General features: G+C 54.0%; 2 protein-coding genes across 3 annotated transcripts; both read left to right on the top strand.

Moving 5' to 3' along the window:
* The first annotated feature begins 12 nt into the window (after nucleotides 1-12).
* FOXM1 (forkhead box M1) lies at nucleotides 13-13376 on the top strand. Its single transcript, XM_055396294.2, has 10 exons — nucleotides 13-129; nucleotides 373-457; nucleotides 1922-2470; nucleotides 3091-3242; nucleotides 4840-5040; nucleotides 6602-6730; nucleotides 7492-7536; nucleotides 8076-8145; nucleotides 8291-8466; nucleotides 11408-13376. Exons 3-10 carry the CDS (start codon nucleotides 1966-1968, stop codon nucleotides 12419-12421), a joined length of 2292 nt encoding a protein of 763 aa, XP_055252269.2. The 5' UTR covers nucleotides 13-129; nucleotides 373-457; nucleotides 1922-1965; the 3' UTR covers nucleotides 12422-13376.
* Nucleotides 13377-13990: 614 nt separating this feature from the next.
* Nucleotides 13991-19474, top strand: TEX52 (testis expressed 52). 2 transcript variants are annotated; one of them, XM_055395430.2, is made up of 3 exons: nucleotides 13991-14104; nucleotides 15330-15880; nucleotides 16943-19474. In XM_055395430.2, the coding sequence occupies exons 1-3, from the start codon at nucleotides 14033-14035 to the stop codon at nucleotides 17226-17228; spliced, it is 909 nt and encodes a 302-aa protein (XP_055251405.2). In that variant the 5' UTR covers nucleotides 13991-14032; the 3' UTR covers nucleotides 17229-19474. The 2 variants fall into 2 exon arrangements, with proteins under 2 accessions (XP_055251405.2, XP_088692885.1); XM_088836759.1 differs by having other exon boundaries at nucleotides 15330-15921; nucleotides 16943-17059.
* Nucleotides 19475-21375: the final 1901 nt, after the last annotated feature.

The raw sequence follows: 21375 nt of genomic DNA on the forward strand, positions 1-21375 counted from the left end.
GGCCCGGGACGCCCTCCCCCCTCCCCTCCCCCGCTGGGATCCCGGGATTGCCCGCCCCGCAGCCAGGGTCGCGGCCCGGCCCGCAGGTCGGAGCAGCGCCGAGCCGCCCGGAGCCGGCGGTGCAGCGAGGTGAGTGGGCGGCGGGCTGGAGGCCCGGGGCCGGCGGGCGCGGAGAGCTGGCTCCGGCCGGGGGGTTGGGGGGGACTGGCGACGGTGCGCCGCGCTGCTGCATCCAGCCTCCTGGTCCCCCACCCCCCCACCTCTCCCACTGAGCCCCCCAGCCTTTGCCCTGGGGCTGCGGTCCCTCTAAACTTACTGCACTGGCTGCCGCGGCTCGCACACTCCCCTGAGCCCAGCTGCTCTCCCTTCTAGGTAACCCAGTCTCCACTCCGCCCTGTCCCAGGACCCTCCTCCGCGTTCCGGAGACCCCCGCAGCCTTGCCCTGGTCTGCATGGAGGTGAGTCCCCGGGAGCCGCTCCGGAAGTCTCCGGGCTAGAAAGTGTTGGCAATGGTAGCAAGTAAGCTGGTCAGAGTAGAAGGAAAAATTAAGACGTTTTAGACCAGGAAAATATCTTTTAGGGGGCGAGGAAGAAATACTAACACCTACTGATTGATGGGTGGAGGGAGGAAGGGAGGGCGGATGAGATAGGAGGTGGAAGTAAAACTGAGATTTGAAGGTAGAGGAAACCTAGATATAAAGGAAAGGGAGGCAGCAGAGTGGAGAGGGTCTGTGACCTCTAAGCAGATGGCAAATGTCAGATGAGCATGACAGTCATTTCGAGGGAGATTGCAGATATTCTAAAAACGAGGCAGACCCATTACTTTGTCTCTCAAAGTACCTCTCAGCAGAATTTCACTACTTCGCACCATGGTAGAGTATGCCATGGATCTGTCAAAATCAATAAAACACAATTTTTAAAAGATAAAACTCTCCTTAATGCACAGCACTAGTCAGGAGACGAGGATTACAGTCTTGGTTCTGGAAGAGAAGTTAAGCAAGACGGTAACATGTTAAGAAAGTTGAAATATGAACAAGCATATGCAGGTACTAAAATGTCGCTATATAAATAGTTTGCAAACTGTGAAAGAAAAAGATGTATATACTTTTTTTTAAGATCGGTGCTAGCATAATATCCCATGAAACGATGTTACTCCTCAGCATTACTCTGGGTGTTGAATAGAGCAGTTTCCCTTCTGTCTGAAGCCTTGTGCACTGGGAGATGAGTTCTTCAATGGTGTGACAGTAGTGTAATGGTACAGTCGCCTTTTTCCTCTGATTCTGTGGGCTCAGACCAAGTGGTTTATGCTAGAATGGATCTTGGGATCAGAGTTCTGTCAGGATGGCCTGTTCCAGGGTCCTCATCCTGACAGTTACCACAAGTGGTCTGTGTTAGACTAGGCAAGAAGAGACATTTCCACATTTTTGTAGCTTCTCCGCTTGTTTCTGTAGCTGAACATTCCTTTTGGCCATGCCACAGGGCTTGCAGATCTCAGTTCCCCAGCCAGTAATTGAACCCACACCCTTGCCAGTGAAAGCGCAGAGTCCTAACGGGCTGAACCGCCAGGGAATTCCCAAAACATTCTTAAGCTTCCAGAGCCTTGACTGTGTGGACCTGCTGCTGCTGCTGCTGCTAAGTCGCTTCAGTGTGTCCGACTCTGTGCGACCCCATAGACGGCAGCTGTGTGGACCTACAGCCAACCTTATCCCACCCTCCCCCTTTGAATTTCTTCTGTTTGCTTCACTTTTGTCTATAGAATTCATCTCCTTATAGTCCATGGTCATTGCAGAGGCCCAGGGAGCATTCACCTGGGCCTGTGGGTTCACATTCCTGGTCACATGATGAAGAAGACCCCTCCCTAACAGAACCTCCTTCTCAGCCTAACAAACCTTTGACCTCCCGCTGACCCGTGCCCTTTGCAGGGTCCACGCTTGTGATGCTCAATGGAGAGTGAAAGCACAGATTCATGATGAAAGCCAGCCCCCGTCGGCCATTGATTCTCAAAAGACGGAGGCTGCCCCTTCCTGTTCAAAATGCCCCAGGTGACACAGCAGAGGAGGAGCCGAAGGGGCCCCCTGCCCAGCAAGAGCCTGCTCAAGCGCAAGCCCCCAAGGAGGTGGCGGAGCCCAACCCCTGCAAGTTTCCAGCCGGGATCAAGATCCTGAACCACCCAACCATGCCCAACACCCAAGTGGTGGTCGTCCCCAGCAATGCCAACATCCAGAGCATCATCACAGCACTGACCGCCAAAGGCAAGGAGAGCGGCAGCAGCGGGCCCAACAAATTCATCCTCATCAGCTGTGGGGGAGCCCCCACTCCCCCTCCAGGACCCCAGCATCAAGCCCAAACCAGCAAGGACACCAAGAGGACGGAAGTGATCACCGAGACCCTGGGACCAAAGTCTGCAGCTGGGGATGAGAATCTTCCAAGACCAGCCAGAGCCCTTCCCGGGCAGAGATGGACGAACTGTGGTATGTGGTCCATAAGGCAAAGCGGGGAGGAGCCAGCCTTCGCTCTCTGGTGCAAGGACGGTAGTCAGCCACACTGATACCTAGGGCACACAGACGTCTGCCTGAACTGGGGGAAAGTCTTAACCTTCCTTCATCCTGAAACCTTGACCCAGATCCTTGGGCCCTGTCGACAGGGTTGCAATGTAATTCAGCATTCTGTTGCCTTCTTTATATTGGAAAAGGATTTGTTTATTGTTTCTATTTCTCCTTTGCAGTGACCACATAAGGAAGTAGGAATCTTTCTCCATCTTAATAAAGGAGAAACACGAGATGGAAAAATGACTTACTTTGTTGAGATGTTTGATCATGCTTTTTGTATGGTTGCCTTGACCAATCTCTGAGGCTCAGGGTGGCTCAGGTTGAAATGCAACTTGAGCTGTGCTCCTTAATTTCTCCCGAAATCCTAAAAGGGCACCATAGATTCAGCATGGGCGCTCCCTGTGCTTAAGGGCAGAGGTCCTGGAGAGGTGATCCCTGATCGCAGTCATCACCTGGAGAGGTGATGCCTAACTGCCAGTCGGTGGACCTGCCAGGCAGGGAATCAGGCAGCTAAGTGGCGTCCTGGGTTGTCTCCCCTGTAGCTGGCGGTGAGGCAGCCAGCTGCCCCCTGGACAACAGCTTGACCAACATCCAGTGGCTTGGAAAGATGACTTCCGACGGGCTGGGCTCCTGCAGCATCAAGCAAGAGGTGGAAGAAAAGGAGAATCGTCAACTGGAGCAGAGTCAGGCCAAGGTGAATGAACGGTCCTGTCCCCCACCAGGGCAGTCAGAGCCAGTACAGGGAATTTCTAAGAAGGGAAGTAGGTCAGGTAGGCTGTGGGGCAGAATTGCCAAGTTTTCATGTTAGCACTTTATTTAGTGTGATTCTGCATAATTTGGAGCTCCCTTTCTGCTTGGTATCTTCCCCCTCACCCCCATTTGGGAAATTTCCTTGAGGGCAGATTCCTCTGGCTCACCCTGTACCCTGTCAGCACTGGGTTTAACGCTCTATCCTTAGCAGGTTCTTAGTATTCAGGGACTAAGAAGAGGCCTTAGTTCAGAAAGCCGCTTGAACTTTAAAGAGGTATTCCGACAGTGGAAAAGGAGTACAGCATTTTTAGCAAGATTGCTTTATTAGAAGACAAATTAACAGCAAATAAAATGAGTTGTGAATTTTAAATACCTCTCCAATCAAAATTGATTTGACCCATTTGTGTGGTCTGGGTTTATTTTTCATGGTTACTCTTCATATACCCTTAATTCCTCATTCAACAGGTTTGTTTTTTGTGGGTTTTTTTTGACCTTGTTCACAGCATGTGGAGATTTTAGCTCTCCCACCAGAGATCAAACTCTTGCCTCCTGCCTTGGAAACTTAGTGGGATCTTAAGCACTAAACTGCCAGGGAAGTCCCATCAATAATTTTTAAAGGGGAAAATTTATGTGGATGTGTGCATAAGTGAAAACTGAGTTATTCACTTAAAACTTTTGTACTTTATAAAGTTATGACTCAGTTTTTTTGAGGGGAAAGGGGGCCATGTCTCATGGCTTGTGGGATCTTATAACAGTTCCCCGACCAGGGATCGAACCCAGGCCATCACAATGAAATTGCCAAGCCCTAACCACTGGACCTGTAGGGGATTTCCAGAACAGGCAGTTGGTTTTTCGGGTTTTGTTGTGGCTGCACCTTGCAGCTTATAGGATCTTGGTTCCCCGACCAGGGATTGAACCCACACACCTGGTAGTAAAAGCAGTCCTAACCACTGGACTGCCAGGAATTCCCTGAAGTTATAGCTCAATCTTTTTAAATATGGATGATCAGATCTTTGCCTCAGACTTATCTAGATGTGTGCATTGCTGACCTTTGTCTGCCCACACTTTGGGGGATATTTCTGTCCTATAAACACTGAAAGGAGATGGGCTTATTCACATCACATCAGGAGCAGGAATAGTACTAAGACCTAGGTCCCTCAACCCTGAGTTCTGAAAAACCGGTATAGTTTTAACATACAATCAGTGCTTTAAGGTCATAATATATGCCCAGATTTTCCTGAGAGGTTTCAACCAGCAAAGACTAGATGGACTTCTGTTTATTACTGGGCAATATTCTCAACAAAATGACCAATGACAGAGTAGTGGTCCTGTGTTCAGAGACTGGATGGGATCATCTTCAAAATCCTTCCTGATCCTAAAGTTCTCTTCTATAAAATAGTGGTCTCGGATGAGTTTGTTTCTACTCCGGTCTGTGGGAGAAAAGGTTTCTCTAGAGAGTGTTCTTAAGGTGGGGGTGGGGCAGGGGAGGCCTCGTGACCCCTCCTTTCATGGCCTATTTTTCTTTCCCTTTGTCTTCTCAGAGCCCTCAGGTGGAGAGGCCCCCTGGAGCGTCAGCACCCTGGCCAGACTCTGTGTCGGAGCGACCCCCATACTCCTACATGGCCATGATACAATTCGCCATCAACAGCACAGAGAGGAAGCGCATGACCCTGAAAGACATCTACACTTGGATCGAGGACCACTTCCCCTACTTCAAGCACATCGCCAAGCCAGGCTGGAAGGTACCATGTCCCGCAGCAACCACAGTCTAGGTCGCTCAGGCCCGTCGTTTTGTCTACACAAGAGTGGTAGTCTGTGTCTGGTGCGGGGGGAGGAGTTAAGTGCTGACGATGCTAGAACCATAAACAATAGTCGTATCTTTTGGACTGAGACTTGACCCTACTGAATCCAGGCAAAAACCATTAGTAAGAGCCCTGCAGCCACTTCATCTGTCGCTCCCCAGGCAATGCACGCTCTTCAGTGACGCTCAGAGCCCACTTCTGAGCTACACTGAGCAGCGGCTAGAGTGTCTAAATAGCTTTCTGAAAAGATATTGATGAAAAAAAAAATAATCTGAGAGCCTCAAGATCCAAGGTTCACCTCCTGTAAAGTCACATCTCTGCTCCAGTAGGTGGGGCTGTTCTCTGCCTCATGTTCATGGGAAAGCAGATGCCCTGGAGCCATAGCTCTTGCAGGTCTCACAGCCACAGCTCAGGTGCCCTACGGATGCTCCGTCCCAAGCCAAGGGGCTTTTGGATTGTTTTCCCTACGGCAGGAATCTTTTTATAGTTTTTATTTATTTACTAATCTTTAATTGGCACATAACTGCTTTACAATATTGTGTTGGTTTCTCTTGTTCAACAGCATGAATCAGCTGTATACATATATCCCCTCCCTCTTGAGCCTGCCACTCCTACCCCAGCCCACCCCTCTCAGTCATCGCAGAGCACCGAGCTGAGCTCCCTGTGCTATTCAGCAGCTTCCCTCTAGCTGTTTCATACATGGTGGTATAACTATGTCAGCGCTCCTCTCCCAGTTCACCCCACCCTCCCCTTCCCACTAGTCTGTCGTCTACGTCTGTCTCTATTCCTGCCCTGCAACTCGGTTCATCTGTACCATTTTTCTAGAGTCCATATATATACGTTAATATACGATATTTATTTTTCTCTTTCTGACTTACTTCACTCTATAATAGGCTCTAGGTTCATCCACGTCTCTGCAAATGACGCAAATGTGTTCCTTTTCGTGGCCGAGTAATATCCCGCTGTATATATGTACTGTAACTTCTTTATTCATTCATCTATCAGTGGGCATCTAGGTCACAGCAGAACTCCTAGCCTCACACTCTCACCTCAACTAAATTCCCCAGCTTCCTGATTTCTTTTTTATATTTTTGCTGCACCTTGTGACTTGCAGGATCTCAGTCCCCTGACCAGGGTTTGAACCCGAGCCCCAGCAGTGAGAGCACTAACTGCTGGCGCACCAGGGAACTCCCCAGCATTGTCATTTCTCCCTCCACCTCTCTGGCTCCCAGTTATTGCCGCAGCCTCACTCATCTTTCCCAGCTCCCAACAGCTGTCCAGGTCTCTGCTTTATCACCACCTCAGGAACAGCCCCAGTCTCTATCCCCACTGGATAGCTGGGTCGGTGGCTCAGGTCACCTGGCCTGCCAAGCGGACAGTCCCAAGCGCGGCCAGCAGGCAAGGTTATGAGACACGAAGCCGGGGGCTGACCTCCTTGGGGCCATCGGAGGTGGCGCTCCCAGAGGCAGAGTAGCTGATGAGCCGTGTCCTCCACTTTCAGAACTCCATCCGCCACAACCTCTCTCTACATGACATGTTCGTCCGCGAGACATCTGCCAATGGCAAGGTCTCCTTCTGGACCATTCACCCCAGTGCCAATCGCTACCTGACACTGGACCAGGTGTTTAAGGTAAGCATACCGGTTTTGTCCAAATAGAGCCAGTGCTGGAGGTCATGATGTCCATCTCAAAAGAAAACAAGTCCTTGGTGGGGAAGGGGATCAGGCAGCCAACCTTTGGATAGGAATTCATCCTTCCAACCCCCACTGCCCCACGCCACCCCCAGCTGTTGGCATCCTAAATAAAGCAAACTTTCCTCTCCACCAAAAAATAAGGAAGAAGCAAGTCCTCCTTGGGATGAGCTTGTCTGCTAAGGGCAGAGTTGAGGGCCAACCAGCCCATAAGGAACAGCACCTTCTCTGCTAGACCAGGCCCCAGAGAGGACTTTCTATTCCAGAAAGGGGACCTCCTGGGACAGGGTGGCCCCTACTGCCCTGTGATAAGAACTGCCTAGGATACTTCTTAAAATACAGCCTCCCAAGCCCCTCTTGGGGCTTCTGATTCAGTAGGCCTGGGATGGGCCCCGGGGTATATTTTTAGCAAGAATCTCAGGTGATTCTTTGAAAGTCTGGGAAACATGGGTTTTTTAAAAGCTGATCTTTACAGTGGAGAGTAGAAACGGAGCCTACAGAATGTCTCGTCAGAAGCTGTCACTTTGGGGCTTTAGAGTATCCACAAAGCTGCCACTAGCTGCCTCCACTCTCCCAGGAGAGCCCATAGTTGAGGGTGGCCCTGGGCATCCATCCGGAGTCGGTGTATCCATCTGGTCAGCTTAACTGCACTGGTGGTAACTTGGTCTCATTTCTCTCCCACGATGCCCATCCACCACCAGCCACTGGACCCAGGGTCTGCACACTCGCCCGAGCACTCGGAATCAGTAAGGTTCTTTCCCTCCCGCTCGGGGCTCGGCCTTGTCTCCCCTCCACGCTCAGCATGGCTTCAGTGACAGGGGCAAGGTGTTAGTCAGAGACGGGAGCCTGTGGCCGTGCGCCTGCCAGCCCTGAACTCAGCCCTGCTTCTGGGCGTCAGGACACTGGTGACCGCCACCACCTCCCACTCCCGTGGACTCATCGAGGTGGCCCAAGCAGAGCAGCGTGTGGCAAGAGGACCCGCCACAGGCTCACCGCAGGATGCTGATGAGGTGCACGGCACAGGCCCAGCAGGCGGCCGTTGCTCTCTCTTCTCCATCTGGCTTTTCTTTGCCCTCCTAGAGCTCCACGCTTTGCACCCTGGGGGTGAGGACACCTGGATGAGGTGGGAGGATCGCCTGCCGCCCTGTGCCTCTGCTGCCACCTTCCTGGGACCAGGCGGTCGGTCCACTCTGTGCCTGGTCCTGGAGCAGCTGGTGGGGTCCTCTACCCCGTCCCCCTGTCCTCCTGACCCAGATCACCTTCTCTCCCTCTCTGTCCCAAACAGCAGCAGAAACGGCCCAACCCTGATCTCCACCGGAACGTGGCCATCAAAACTGAACTCCCCCTGGGTGCACGTTAGTACAGGGGGAGGCCTGGTCCCTGGGCATACCCATGGGGGGCGGATGGGGAGTCAGAGCCCAGGGAAGGAGAGCGAAGAACCCAGGGCTGGGAGGGGGCCCAGCCCTGGACCCTGCTCCTGACCCACCCTGTCCCCACCAGGGCGGAAGATGAAGCCACTACTGCCGCGGGTCAGCTCGTACCTGGTGCCCATCCAGTTCCCCGCGAACCCGTCGCTGGTGCTACAGCCCTCGGTCAAGGTGCCCTTGCCCCTGGCGGCCTCGCTCATGAGCTCAGAGCTTGCCCGCCACAGCAAGCGAGTCCGCATCGCCCCCAAGGTCAGTGCCTCAGGTCTTCTCCGAGGAGAGACTCCAGTTCGTGACGGGCTCTGCTTCGTGTCCATTGAGAAGCTCATAAATTTAGTGGGTAGACCAGGCATTGATACACAGGAAAATGCAATAGTGTTATAAGAGCCGAAAAGGAACTTGTTAGGGACTTCCCTGATGGTCCAGTGGTTAAGACTCTGCACTCCCAGTGCAGAGGGCATGGGTTTGATCCCTGGTCAAAAAACAAACATCCTGCATGACACTCAGCATAGACTTTAAAAAAAAAAAAACCCCTAATAAACTATCCTTAAAAAAAAAAATTCCCAATAAAAAGGAACTTTACAATGTAAGCAGTGTTGGAAGGCCCACATGTGCCTGATGAGTTTGTGAGAATTGAGATGAGGGTGGTTGTTACAGCAGATGGGCTGGGACAGTTCAGGAAGAGTTCACTAGGGAAGCAGGCTTAAGAAGTAGGTCGGGGCAGCAAACAGTGTGGAGAGGGCCTTGTAAGGGGCATGCCTTGGGGTGCGCCCAGTCACAACCATAGAGTGGCTGGACAGTCTAGCCCTGGGTTTCTCAACCTCCAAACCACTGACATTCAGGGCTTCCCAGGTGGCACTACTGGTAAAGTACCAGCCTGCCAATGCAGGAGACGTCAGACACTCGAGTTCGATCCCTGGGTGGGAAGATCCCCTGGAGAAGGAAATGGCAATCCTCTTCCGTGTTCTTGCCTGGAAAATCCCATGGATAGAGGAGCCTGGTGGCTATAGTCCATGGGGTGGTAAAGAGTCAGAGGCGACTGAGCACGCACAGTGCTTTGTGGGGGCAGGGTGCCACCCTGTGCCCTGAAGGACGCTTAGCAACCGCATCCATGGTCTCTTTGCTGGATGCCAGGAGCACCACCTGTGACAGTTAGGACATCTTCAGTGTTGCTGAGAGTCACCTGGGGAGAGCTGCTCCTGGCTGAGCGTCAGCGGTCAAGCTGGAAGGCTGGGGAGGGCACGTTACAACCCCACCATGATGTAGAGAAGAATCTGTGAGCAGGACCTGGCTTGTAACAGATTAAGGAAGGGCCCTTCTGCCCCTTTCTCAGAGATGGAAGTGGCTGCAACTTCAGATAAAGAGACTTGGGTTTGCTTTTGTTTTTTAATTTAAAAAATCACTTTAACATACATAAAAGTATACATACCAGCACAGATAGGCTTCCCTGGTGGCTCAGAGGTTAAAGCGTCTGCCTCCAATGCGGGAGACCTGGGTTCGATCCCTGGGTCGGGAAGATCCCCTGGAGAAGGAAATGGTAACCCACTCCAGTATTCTTGCCTCGAGAATCCCATGGACGGAGAAGCCTGGTAGGCTACAGTCCATGGGGTCGCAAAGAGTCGAACATGACTGAGTGACTGAACGGAACGGAACGGAACCAGCACAGATAATTGTCCTTAAATGCGTTCGTGTGATTGTAGCGTGGATAGTGTTTTTGTTTCAATGCACTCTTGCAGTTTTTTTCTCCTTCATTTTGCGTCTCCTCACCTTCCCCACGTTCCCCCTGCTCCCTGTGATAAGCCATGTTGACAGTTTAGCGTGCCTTCTCCCTTGATTCAGTCATGCTCTTAGCATGCTCTGCGCACGTGGATCACCATAACCGTGTTACACATACGCACACATGACACAGAGCCTCGACAGTGGGGTCGTGTTACACTTTCTGCCCCATGGAAATTCTTCCAGTCACTTGACATCACTCTAATTCACTATTCACTATTTTTTTTTTTAAGATTTTTTTTTGGATGTGGACATTTTTTTAAAGTCTTTATTGCATTTGTTACAATATTGCTTCTATTTTATGTTTTGGTTTTTTGACCTCGAGGGATGTAGGATCTTAGCTCGCCAACCAGGGGTCGAACCCAGGTCCCCTGCATTGGAAGGCACATTCTTAACCACTGGATCACCAGGGAAGCTCCTTATTCACTATATTTTAATGGCACATAATAGTCCATGAGATGGCTTTGCCATAAATTTTCAAACCATTCTGCTTTCACGGGCACATTTTTTTCTGGCTTTTTTTGCCCTATGACCACCATTGTAATAAATCCCTTTGCAAGTATCTTTCTTGCTGGTGCTTTTATTTCTGTGGGTAGAGAACAAGACATGAGATTGCTGAGGGGCAAGTGTTTTGAAGTTTATTAAATACTGCCAGATTGATTTTAAGAAAAATCTGTGATAACTCACGTACATACCAACAAGACCTGTTTGCCGGCAATTGGTGTCATCACCCTTTTACAATACTTGCCCCCGTCTAGTGTGCGAAGGATACTTGCTTGTTTCATTTCATCTTGTTCTCCTTATGGGTAAGTCAGCAGCTGCTCACCGTGTTCGGTCACTTGGAATCGTTCACTGTGAGATGCTTATTTACACTCATGGCCTGTCTTCTTACAGGGTTTTGTTAAAAAGTTTATAACTTGTCTTTTCAGATATTTTTTACTCCTCTTGTTTGCTTCTTAACTTTATGATCTCTCCTTGCCGCAGTGAGATTTCTATTTTTACATAGTCAAATATGTCTCTCTTCTCTTTCACAGCTTCTGGGTTACAGTCTTGGTTTCGAAGGCTTACCCCTCTGCTGACCCTCAGATTATAGATGTACTCTCCTAGATTTCCTTTCAGGATTTGAATGGTTTTAGTTTTTCTGTTTAAGTCCTTGTATGAAACATCCACTTTTGTTGTCTCTTGGATGGGTGCTAATTACACCAGCACCATAGAAAATGCTCTTTTTACCCCCAGAATTAAACCTTCATCACACGGTCTCATATTTAATAGTCTTCAAGACTTTGAAGACAAGAGGATCGGCACCAAACCAGCACGTCATTCGTCTCAGTGATAAGCTTGTGTTCCCCCTCGCCCCTCCCCAGTGCCTGATGGCCTCTGCGGGGCTCCCTTTCAGCGTGTCCTGCTTCCCTTCCAGGTGCTGCTAGCGGACGAGAGGGTGGCCTCTCTGCCCACGGCAGGACCGGTGACAGAGGAGAAGCTGCTTCTCGCGGAAGGACTGTCTCCTCTGCTTCCTGTCCCATCCATCAAGGAGGAAGACGTCCAGCCGGGGGAGGAGACACCACATCTAGGGAGGCCCATCAAAGTCGAGAGCCCACCCCTGGAAGAGTGGCCTTCACCCTGCCCATCGGTCAAGGAGGAGTCATCCCACTCCTGGGAGGACTCGTCCTGCTCCCCAACCCCCAGGCCCAAGAAGTCCTCCAGCACTGGGTCCAGGTCCCCTGCCCGCCGTGTCTCTGACCTGCTGGTGATCAAACGCAGGGAGGGGCGGGAGATGAGCCGGTCTCGGAGGAAACAGCACCTCATGCCACCCCGCCTGGACGAGCCTGAGCTGCTCCTCTCTGAGGGCCCGGGGGCTCCCCATCCAACCCTGGCAGGGCCCCCGCAGCCCACCTGCCAGCTCAGCTCCGCCCCAGAGGATGGAGGCCCCTTTAAGACGCCCATTAAGGAGATGCTGCCCACCTCCTCCACCCCCAGCAAATCTGCCCTCCCCACGACCCCTGAGTCCTGGAGGCTCACACCCCCAGCCAAAGTAGGGGGGCTCGACTTCAGCCCCGTACGAACCCCCCAGGGTGCCTTTGGCCCCCTGCCGGACTCCCTGGAGCTCGCGGATCTCAGTGCCACCCCGCTGAAAAGCATCCCCCTCTTTGACTCCCCCCGAGAGCTCCTCAATTCCGAACCCTTTGACCTCGCCACTGACCCCTTCGGCAGCTGCCCGCCCTCCGACATGGAGGTCCCCAAGCCGGGTTCCCCCGAGCCGCAGGTGGCTGGCCTCTCAGCCAACCGCTCTCTGACCGAGGGCCTGATCCTGGACACAATGAACGACAGCCTCAGCAAAATCCTGCTGGACATCAGCTTCCCCGGCCTGGAGGAGGACCTGCTGGGCCCCGGCAGCGTCGGCTGGACTCAGTGCATTCCTGACCTGCGGTAGAGGCAGGACTCCCGCCCATCAGGCCACCCGTTCACTCTCCAGGCGCTCGGGGGCCGGCCTTCTGGGTCCTCTGCGAGGACAGTCGGCAGGGGCCATCCACTCACCCGGCGCCCCGCTCCCCAGACTGGCGATGCTATAGTGGGCGCCCTGTCTGAGCCACCCCTGGGCCTTCTGCAAGCAGCAAGGTCCTGGGGGCCAGCCTTTGTGCCCCCAACTCCCTACCAGGGGCCGAGAGTGAGAACAGCAGAAACAAGGGTGAGAAGGGAGGAGGGGCCCCCCAGACCGTTGGCATCTGTGCCCAACAACACCCCTCCACCTTCCCTGCTCCATGCAAGGTGGCCCTTGTAAATAGTGTATACGCTCCAAATTATCCTCTGATTATAAATGTAAGCCTGTCTTCTTAGATCATTATCCAGAGACTGCCAGAAGAAGGGTAGGATGACAGGGTGGGGCTTCCAGTTTGCTTCCGTTCCTTGCTTTTGGCTCCTGGAGGCGGGAGGGCTGCAATTCACGGTTCCTTCGGGGCCCCTCGAGAGTTCCTCACGGCGGGTGCCCAGAGTAGTGGGTCTGCCTGCCAGGGTGCCTCTCACTGCCCTTCCCTCCCACCAGCCCCCATTTCCAAGTCAGCTTTCCTGCACAAAGAAATCCTGGTAAAGGGGGCTTTTATTATGGGTCAAGCGTTGAACTGGGGGTGGAGGTACCTGGACCAGAGTGGCTACCCCCACATGCCCAAGAGACGTTTCTCTGATAAGGAGCCTAATCATGCCAGAGAGACATGATAGGAGGTGGAGGCCAGCCAGCCTGCCCGCCTTACCTGGCCTGCCTGCCCACCTTAGCTGGCACCACCACTTCATAGAGAGCCACCCTGGGTCCCTGCTGACCGCATGCCCAGGCCCCAGCTCCAGAACACTACTGTAACTACCTACCCAATAAAGCCCAAGGGCACATGCTGGTCTGTGCGTGCTGGTGTCTGGTGCGTGCTGGTGTCTGGTCCCTGTGGTGTGAGGAGGGGCTGGGAAGGAAAGCTGGTGACAGTGAACCTGGCAATGGGGAAGATGCAAGGCTTGAAGCCAACATGGAGCCCTGGAAGGAGAGTGCAGAGGGCTTCGGCCTGGTCACCGCATTGCCCCCACCCCCACTCCCATCCCCACCCTGGTACCTCCTCTAACTCAGCAGTAAGCTGCAGTTCTCCCATGCTGGTCCCTCATAGCTGGCCTCTTTTCAGGATCTCTGAACCTGCTGGAGGGATTTGGGGCTTTCAGAGAGAGCTCCCTAAGAGAAAGGCCTACCCAGCAATCCCCCCGCCCCCAACGTTAGGGAAGGATGGGCTGTTAAGGGGCCTGGGAGCCAGCAACCCTGCCTTTCTCCCCCTGCCTTCCTAGCAAAAAGTCCCTCCCCTGAAGCAGCTCCTGTTACAAGTTCTATCCCCCACCCGCCTCACCTGAAAGGCAGCCAGGTACCAAGGGACAGGTGAGCCCTCCCAGGGAGAGGTAAAACCTTCTCCCTGTGTTGCCACCCAGGAAGTGTCGCCATAGCAACCCCAGCAGCAAACAATGCTGCCAAGAAAGTCTTCCCTACAAAGCTGCCACTGCTGTCGGGGAGCCCAGAAAAATGGCCAGCCATCTGCAAACACCACCCAGAGGGCTGGACAACCCATCCCAAGTGAGAGAAACTTTCCTGAAGGTAGGAGGCAGGGACACATCTCTGCGGCGGCCTTCCACATCCCACTGGGTGAGGGGCTGTCCCCACCCTGGCATGGGCCTTGCTCTCCCCTGGGCAGCAGAGCTCCTGGCACATGAACCCTCATCCTGTGACCCTGTGAACTTGGGGCTCAGAGGAGAGGAGGTGTCTGATCCTGACCTCCCAGACCCTCCCCCTGGGGTGTGGTGTGGACTTGATTCAGTGGTCTGGGCCCAAGAAATGGATGAGTTTTGGGAAATAGAAAAGTCCTCGGGGCTAGTGGGAAGGAGAGGCATCTTGGGGAAGCATGGGGGTCCCAAGCAGCACAGCCTGGGGCCCGACCACACCATTCTTGCTCAGCGCTGCAGGTCTCCTGTGCCTTGCTTTTCGCATCTTTGAGATGGAACAATAGCACTTGCTCGAAGGGTGTGAGGGTTACATGAAAGTAAGAGTCGCTCAGTCGTGTCCGACTCTCTTCGGCCCCAGGGACTGTAGCCCGCCAGGCTCCACTGTCCATGGACTTCTCCAGGCAAGAATACTGGAGTGGGTTGCCATTTTCCTTCTCCAGGGGATCTTCCCAACACAGCGATTGAACCTGGGTCTCCTGTATTGCAGGCAGATTCTTTACCATCTGAGCCATGAGGGAAGCCTGTGAGGCTTCCATGAGATGTGGATAAGTGTTTAGCAACATGTCAAGTACATCTTTGCTAGTTTATTTCATGGGGGCAAGGAGGAGAAAGGGGAGGAACCCCATCTGATGCTTCCTGCACTTGCTTGTATCTTAGTGAGGAGTGAGGGGAAAGCAGCAGTCTCAGAGAAGCCAGGGAGGGGAGGAGCCAGGACAGAAAAGCCCTGGCCCATCCCCTGGAGAACCATTTCCCTTCCACACTCTGCTTGGAAGCAGCATTTTCTGGAGAGGAGCCCTAGACCCAAGGCAGGAATGGGGACCCAGCATGGGAGGAGGGGTAAAGGCCGAGTGAGGAGTGGGAGCATGTCAGTTGAGGAAAGAGGCTGGAATCAAAGCCAAAACCCGATAGATGGAAAGAGAAAGACTGATGAGGTTGCATGCGAGTCACACAGAGTGGCCACACACTTCGAGGGCAGGGCAGAAACAGTCCCTGGCCAGGCCACCAGGTCCTGATGAGAACCCGAGTCCAGAGGCGGCTGGCAGCTGGTCTTCTCTGGGGAGGAAAGGCAGAGCACCCCAGACTTCCTTGTCTCTCCCCAGATGGTCCACGCCCATGAGACCCTCCCGACCCCCTGCACCTGGGCCCAACGCGAGTTCCTCCTCCCCAGGGAGCCCAAGGAGCTGCCCGGCTTCACCCAGCAAGCCTACCACCAGCTGGCCCTGAAGCCACCACCCTACACGGAGATGAAGGCCAAGGTGCGTCAGCGACTGGCCTGCCCCTGGAAGGACACAGCCCAGCACACCTGGGGCTTCCACACCTGGCTGGATGTTGGGCGTCTGCCGGCCACCTTCCCCTCCAGGCCCGACAAGCCCTACGACAGCAACGTCTGGCGCTGGCTGACAGACTCCAGGGCCCACCACCGACCCCCGGCAGATCCCCCCGTACCCCCTCCCTCCTGGCTGGGTCAAAACAGCTTCCTGACCTTCATCTCCTGTACTCCGATCTTCCTGGACATGAACAGGAAGAAACAGGTGATCTTCAGGACGGTGAAGGAACTCCAAGAGGTGGAGAAGCTCAAGCTGAGGAGTGAAGTGAGGGCACCCCCGCTCGACAGCCACGGCAAAATCCTTCCCCCCAAGGCCTCCAAGAAGTAAGAGGAGCTCCCTCGCCAGGGAGCCCACCTGTGTCCAGGTGACCCCTCCCTCTCCCACTTCTCTTTGTGACACCTTACCTTCCCTCCTCTAGTGCCCTGAAAACCACATTCTGTCTGAACATAGCTGGAGGGGATGGGTGGAGGCCAGGGAACCACAGCACGGGAGGGGCTTGATGACTTAGGGAAGTTTAGGGAATCCAGCTGTGTGCTTTACACCTGCCAGGCCCTGGGGATACAGAGACATGTCACTCAGTCCCTGCCCTCCAGGAACTTCTGAAAGGCAGGTACTTCTGAAAGAAGGTGTAGAAAGACAGCTCTCAATGCCAGCCCACACCCTCCAAGTGCCCAAAGTGTGAAACAGACAGTGGGTGTTGCAAGGACATCAACTATCAATAGAAAGAGCCAGAGGCAGAGTGAAAGTATTAGTTGTTCAGTCGTGTCCGACTCTGTGAGACCCCATGGACCGTAGCCCGCCAGGCGCCTCTGTCTGTGGGATTCTCCAGACAAGAATACTGGAGTGGGTTGCCATGCCCTTCTCCAAGGAATCTTCCCGACCCAGGAATCAAACCTGCAACTCTTAAGCCTCCTGCATTAGCAGGTGGGTTCTTTACCACTGAGCCACCAGGGAAGCCCTGTATTCAACTCTGTTGTGTAAAAAATGGACTTCCCAAGGCAGAACTGAACACTGCATGTCCGCAGACCAGGGCCAGAGGGCGGTGGGTCAGAGCAGGAAGGTCTCCTGTAATTGCGGTGTTCACCTTGAGGACAAGGAGTACGGCATTGGCGGAGGAGGTGGGAGGGCTTAAAAAATAGCGAGAATCTGAATGATTCTCTTGCAGACCACAGGGTGGAAGACTGACCCACCACAGAGCATGACGTCACCAGCCTAATGTCAAAACGCACACGCAGGGTGCAGGTCACCGGGCACAGGTCCATGTCCAGGCAGGCAGGGATCTGGAAGGGATCCCCATGGGCTGAGGCTGACAATGTCAACTCCCCAGTCCTGTCCCCTGAGTCTCCCTTTTGGCCTCTGTCCTCTCTGCACCTTTCCCCCAACAGGTACCGGCACTTCTCAGCTGGTGGAAGGTACGAGCCTGAGGGCCTCCAGCTCATGCCCAACCCGCTTCCCAATGCTCTGGCCAGGAGCTGGCCCTGCCCGAACCCACTGCCTCACTACCGGGAGCAGGCGGCCAGGCTGGCCCTGCTGCCCAGCGCGCCTCTGAGCCAGGACCTGGTGAGGAGCTACCAAACCCTGCTGGAGGGCCGGGCGGCCTTGCCCCTCCACTGTCTCTCCAGGGCCCATCCTGGCAGGACCTCAGTGAGAAGGAGACCTGGGCACCTGTAGGAGTGCCTCCAGGTGTGTGGGCACCATGGTGGGCACACAGAGCCCCCAGCTGTGCTGTTCTCAACCCACGTACCTTCAGCAGGAAGTCTCAGGTGCCAAAGGACTCAGGCTTCTGCAGACAGGGCCTCTCCACCACCCTCCCCAGCTTCATCTGTACCCCTGCCTCTGGAGACTCTACTGAAATTCTAATCTGTTCTGTCTTCCTTGGAGCGACCGCTCAAGGCAGGTGGGAGGGCTGGGGAGAGCAGAGCAGGATCCAGTTCCTGGGGAGAAGTGGTGTGCCTGTGTGTGTGTGTGTGTGTGGTCTGTGTGTCTGTGTGTCTGTGGTCTGTGTGTGTCTGTGTCCATGTGTCTGTCTGTGTTTCTGTGTGTGTGTGTCTGTGTGTGTCCTTGTGTCTGTGTGTATGTCTGTGTGTTTCTGTGTCTGTGTGTGTATGTCTGTTTCTGTGTGTGTGTATGTCTGTGTCTGTGTGTCTGTCTGTGTGTCTGTGGTCTGTGTGTGTCTGTGTCCATATGTCTGTGTCTGTGTGTCTGTGGTCTGTGTGTGTCTGTGTCCATTATGTCTGTGTCTGTGGTCTGTGTCTGTGTGTCTGTGTGTGTGTCTATGTGTGTCTCTGTGTGTATATCTGTGTGTGCCTGTGTGTATGTGTCTGTGTGTGTATATCTGTGTGTGTCTATGTGTGTCTGTGTCTGTGTGTCTGTGTGTGTGTCTATGTGTCTGTGTGTGTGTCTGTGTGTGTGTGTCTGTGTGTCTGTGTGTGTGTGTCTGTGTGTCTCTGTGCGTATATCTATGAGTATTTGTGTGTGTCTGTATATGTGTGTCTATGTGTCTGTGTGTGTGTGTCTCTGTGTATATATCCATGTGTGTTTGTGTGTGTCTCTGTGTGTATATCTGTGTGTGTCTGTGTCTGTGTGTGCGTGTCTGTGTGTGCCTGTCTGTGTGTGTGTGTCTGTGTCTCTGTGTGTATATCTGTGTGTATGTGCGTGTGTATCTATGTGTCTGTGTGTGTCTCTGTGTGTATCCATGTGTGCTTGTGTGTCCTGTATGTGTGTGTACATGTGTGTGGTTGGGGGAGAGGAGGTGGACGATGAGTTGCCTCCACTCTCACAGCCCATTTGGAGCAAGACTGGGATTGGTCAGGACACAGGAAGCTTCTTAGGCAAAAACAACCCCTATTCCAGTCCTCCCTGGACCATCTGAAGTCTGCACAGAGCCCGGAAGGCACCCTGCTGGGTTGTGGGTCCCACACAGTGTTTGGGGGAGCAGAGGTCAGGCCAGGGCTGTGCTGGAGGAGGGAGAACAGGGTTTGAGGAAGGCTGACCAGACCTCAGCGGAAGGGCAGGAACAAAGCGGAGATTTAAGGTAAGAGTGGGAGCAGTGCCCCCAGGGCCGCCCCTTAGGGCCCGTGCTCACCCAGGGCCTCGAGTTCCGCACTGGAGGTGGGGGGAGGAAGGCAGAGACAAGGGACCTCAAGCGGAGGCGGGCAAGGTACCTGGGCCAGAAGGGCGCTGACCGGCTGGGTGGAGAGCAGTCAGGAGGGGCTGGGGAGGGAGAAGCTGCACCAGGGGCCACCTCCCCGCCCCTCGCCCACGCTACACCCCCACGCCAGCGACCTTCCCCAGCTGGTTTCTCTTGGCCTATCTGCCCCCTGCCCTCTTTGCCCACTTGTTTCGAGCCCCTGGGAATCAGGAGGCACCTGGGAATCAAATGTCACCAGGGTTCCAGCCCTGGTCTAGCCGCTCACCAGACGAGCGCCCTCTGAGAGGGTCCTTGTTCCCCCCGGACTCTCAGCTTCCTTCTCCGCACAGTGGGAACCACTAGGGCAAAAATAAGTGGAATAGACCTTCCCTGGTGACTCAGTGGTTAAGAGTCTGCCTGTCAAGGCAGGAGACACAGGTTTGATCCCTGGTCCGGGTAGAACCCTCATGCCGCAGAGCGACTAAGCTCGTGTGCCACAATCATTGAGCCTGTGCTCTAGAGCCCAGGAAATGCAACTACTGAAGCCACGTGCCACAGCTACTAATGCCGATGGGCCCTAGAGCCTGTGCCCTGCAATAAGAGAAGCCACTGCAATGAGAAGCCAGCACACTGCAACTAGGGAGTAACCCCCGCTCGCCACAACTAGAGAAAAGTCACACGAAAACCAAGACCCAGCACAGCCAAAAATAAATATAGATAAATAATTTTTTAAATAGGTTAAAGAAATAAGTGGAATAAATAAAAGAAGCAAGTGACAAACCTGCAAAGTGGCCTCCATACCTGCAGCTGTCAATCATTACCTATAGAATCAAAGAAATAAATAAGTGGAAGATGACTCGGCCTAAGGCAGCATCAAGCACTGACACAGGCAACAGTGTGGGTGAGCCTTGAACACTGAGTGGGAGACGCCAGCACAAAAGGGGACATCCCATCCCATTCAATTCAATTTCTAGAAAGTGTCCAGAGTAGGCAGTTCCTTAGAGACAAAGATGAATCCATGGGGCCAGGTGCTGGGGAGGGTGCTGAGTGCTTCACAGGTGTGGGGTTTTCTCTCGGGGGATGAGAACATTTTGGAACTACACAGACATGCTGGCTGCACAAGACAAATGAACGAGACGCCTCTGGATGATAAACTTTAAGATGGTCTATGTCTTGTGAAAGTCATCTCAGTTAAAAAGAATTATGATAAAGAAGATGTGTATAGAGCATTTCCAGGGTTCCTTCCAGTTCCAAATCGACAATTCTACACCATGGTCCTTCTCCTGGCCGCCTCCCCGCCATGGTGTGGGGTCGGTGGGGAGGCCCGGAGCCAGGGGCTGAAGGAGGGTGCTCCAGGGCAGTGTGGGGCTCAGGGATAGGCCTGTTCTTCTCGCTCTGGATTAGGAATGGGAGCCGGAAGAGAAGGCCCCTTCCTTGCCTTTGATCCCGACATATCAGAGGAGATTGGGCTCTGGGAAACAAGAGTTTGGATGGTAAGCTGAGGCCCAAGGAGAGGTGACTGGCTCCAAGCCACACAGTCAGGCAGTCCCTGCCCTCCTGGTGCACCCCGGGCTCCAGGGCCCTGAGGTCATCCTGCTTCTCGGGCCACTTGCCCATCAGGACTGGGTTTTCTAACCCCAGCAAGAGAAGCCCAAGGGACACTTAGAGGGTTAATGTGAAGTTTTAGGGGGATGGGAGAGAGGAGAAAACCTCATCCTCTCTGGCCAGAAGCTGAAGCCCAGGGAACAGAGGCGTAAGGAGCGTTTCACAGATGCCTGCCTTACAGACCCAGCCCCCTTCTCCGAAGGCAGGCTGCTGGCCTCCCTCGGGACCTCCACTCCAGCCTCCACTCTCCTGCTCTGCTCTTTGAACAGCGGCCTCCTTCCTACTGGCAGTGCTGTCGGGCCCTCTGGTCTGTCACAGGTCTGAGATACAGAGGCCAGTCTTCTGGAATTCCTGAATCCCACTGGGCCATGGGGCTCCACAGGTCCTCCTGGTTCTAAGGATTCTTCAAAGTCATCCTCAGCCCAGCCTGCCCACAACCACAGGCATCACCCCTACCCCGGCCCTCCCACATCCACTCACAGATGTGGAGTCCTCCAAAGCATCTGAGGGTGATGACCCTGGTGCCTGGGCCCACCTTAAGGACCTCCTCTCTCAGATCCAAGAGAGAGGCAGGGTTGGTACCTGCCCGCCCGCACGCTGCACCCCTACCCAGGACACCCTGTGCTCTGCTGGGTGCCACCAGCTTCAGGACACGAATGGATTCCAGCACAGAGGCTCAGAGCCACTTCTGGGTCCTCCCTCCCCTCTGCAGCCTCCCTCTTCTTCGGCCAGGTTCCGGCTCATAAGTGGGCAGCTGGGGCACGAAGCAGGGCTGGGGCCCATGAGGCTGGAAGCTGGGGAGCTAAAGGCCCATTGGGGAGTCTCAGGGCAGCCAACCGTGACCTTCAGTCTTCATCTCAACTGCCTGGCTGCAGAACTGACCCCTGTCATTGCCATGCCTCAGAATGCCCCACCACTGCTGTGGGATCCCAAGTCAGAGCCACCATCCTCTGCCCAGGCCGCCCAGACCCATCCCTGGCCTCCCAAGATGCACTGGCCTCCCATCTCCATCCTCCAATGACCTGCTTGCTCAAGCCCTTCACCGTCCTGCGTCTCATCCACCTCCAAGCTTCTCCTGGTTCA

The sequence above is a fragment of the Moschus berezovskii genome, chromosome 6, assembly GCF_049115385.1.
Source record: "Moschus berezovskii isolate FMDL1 chromosome 6, NW_MosBer_1.0, whole genome shotgun sequence".
Taxonomy (NCBI): Eukaryota; Metazoa; Chordata; class Mammalia; order Artiodactyla; family Moschidae; genus Moschus; species Moschus berezovskii.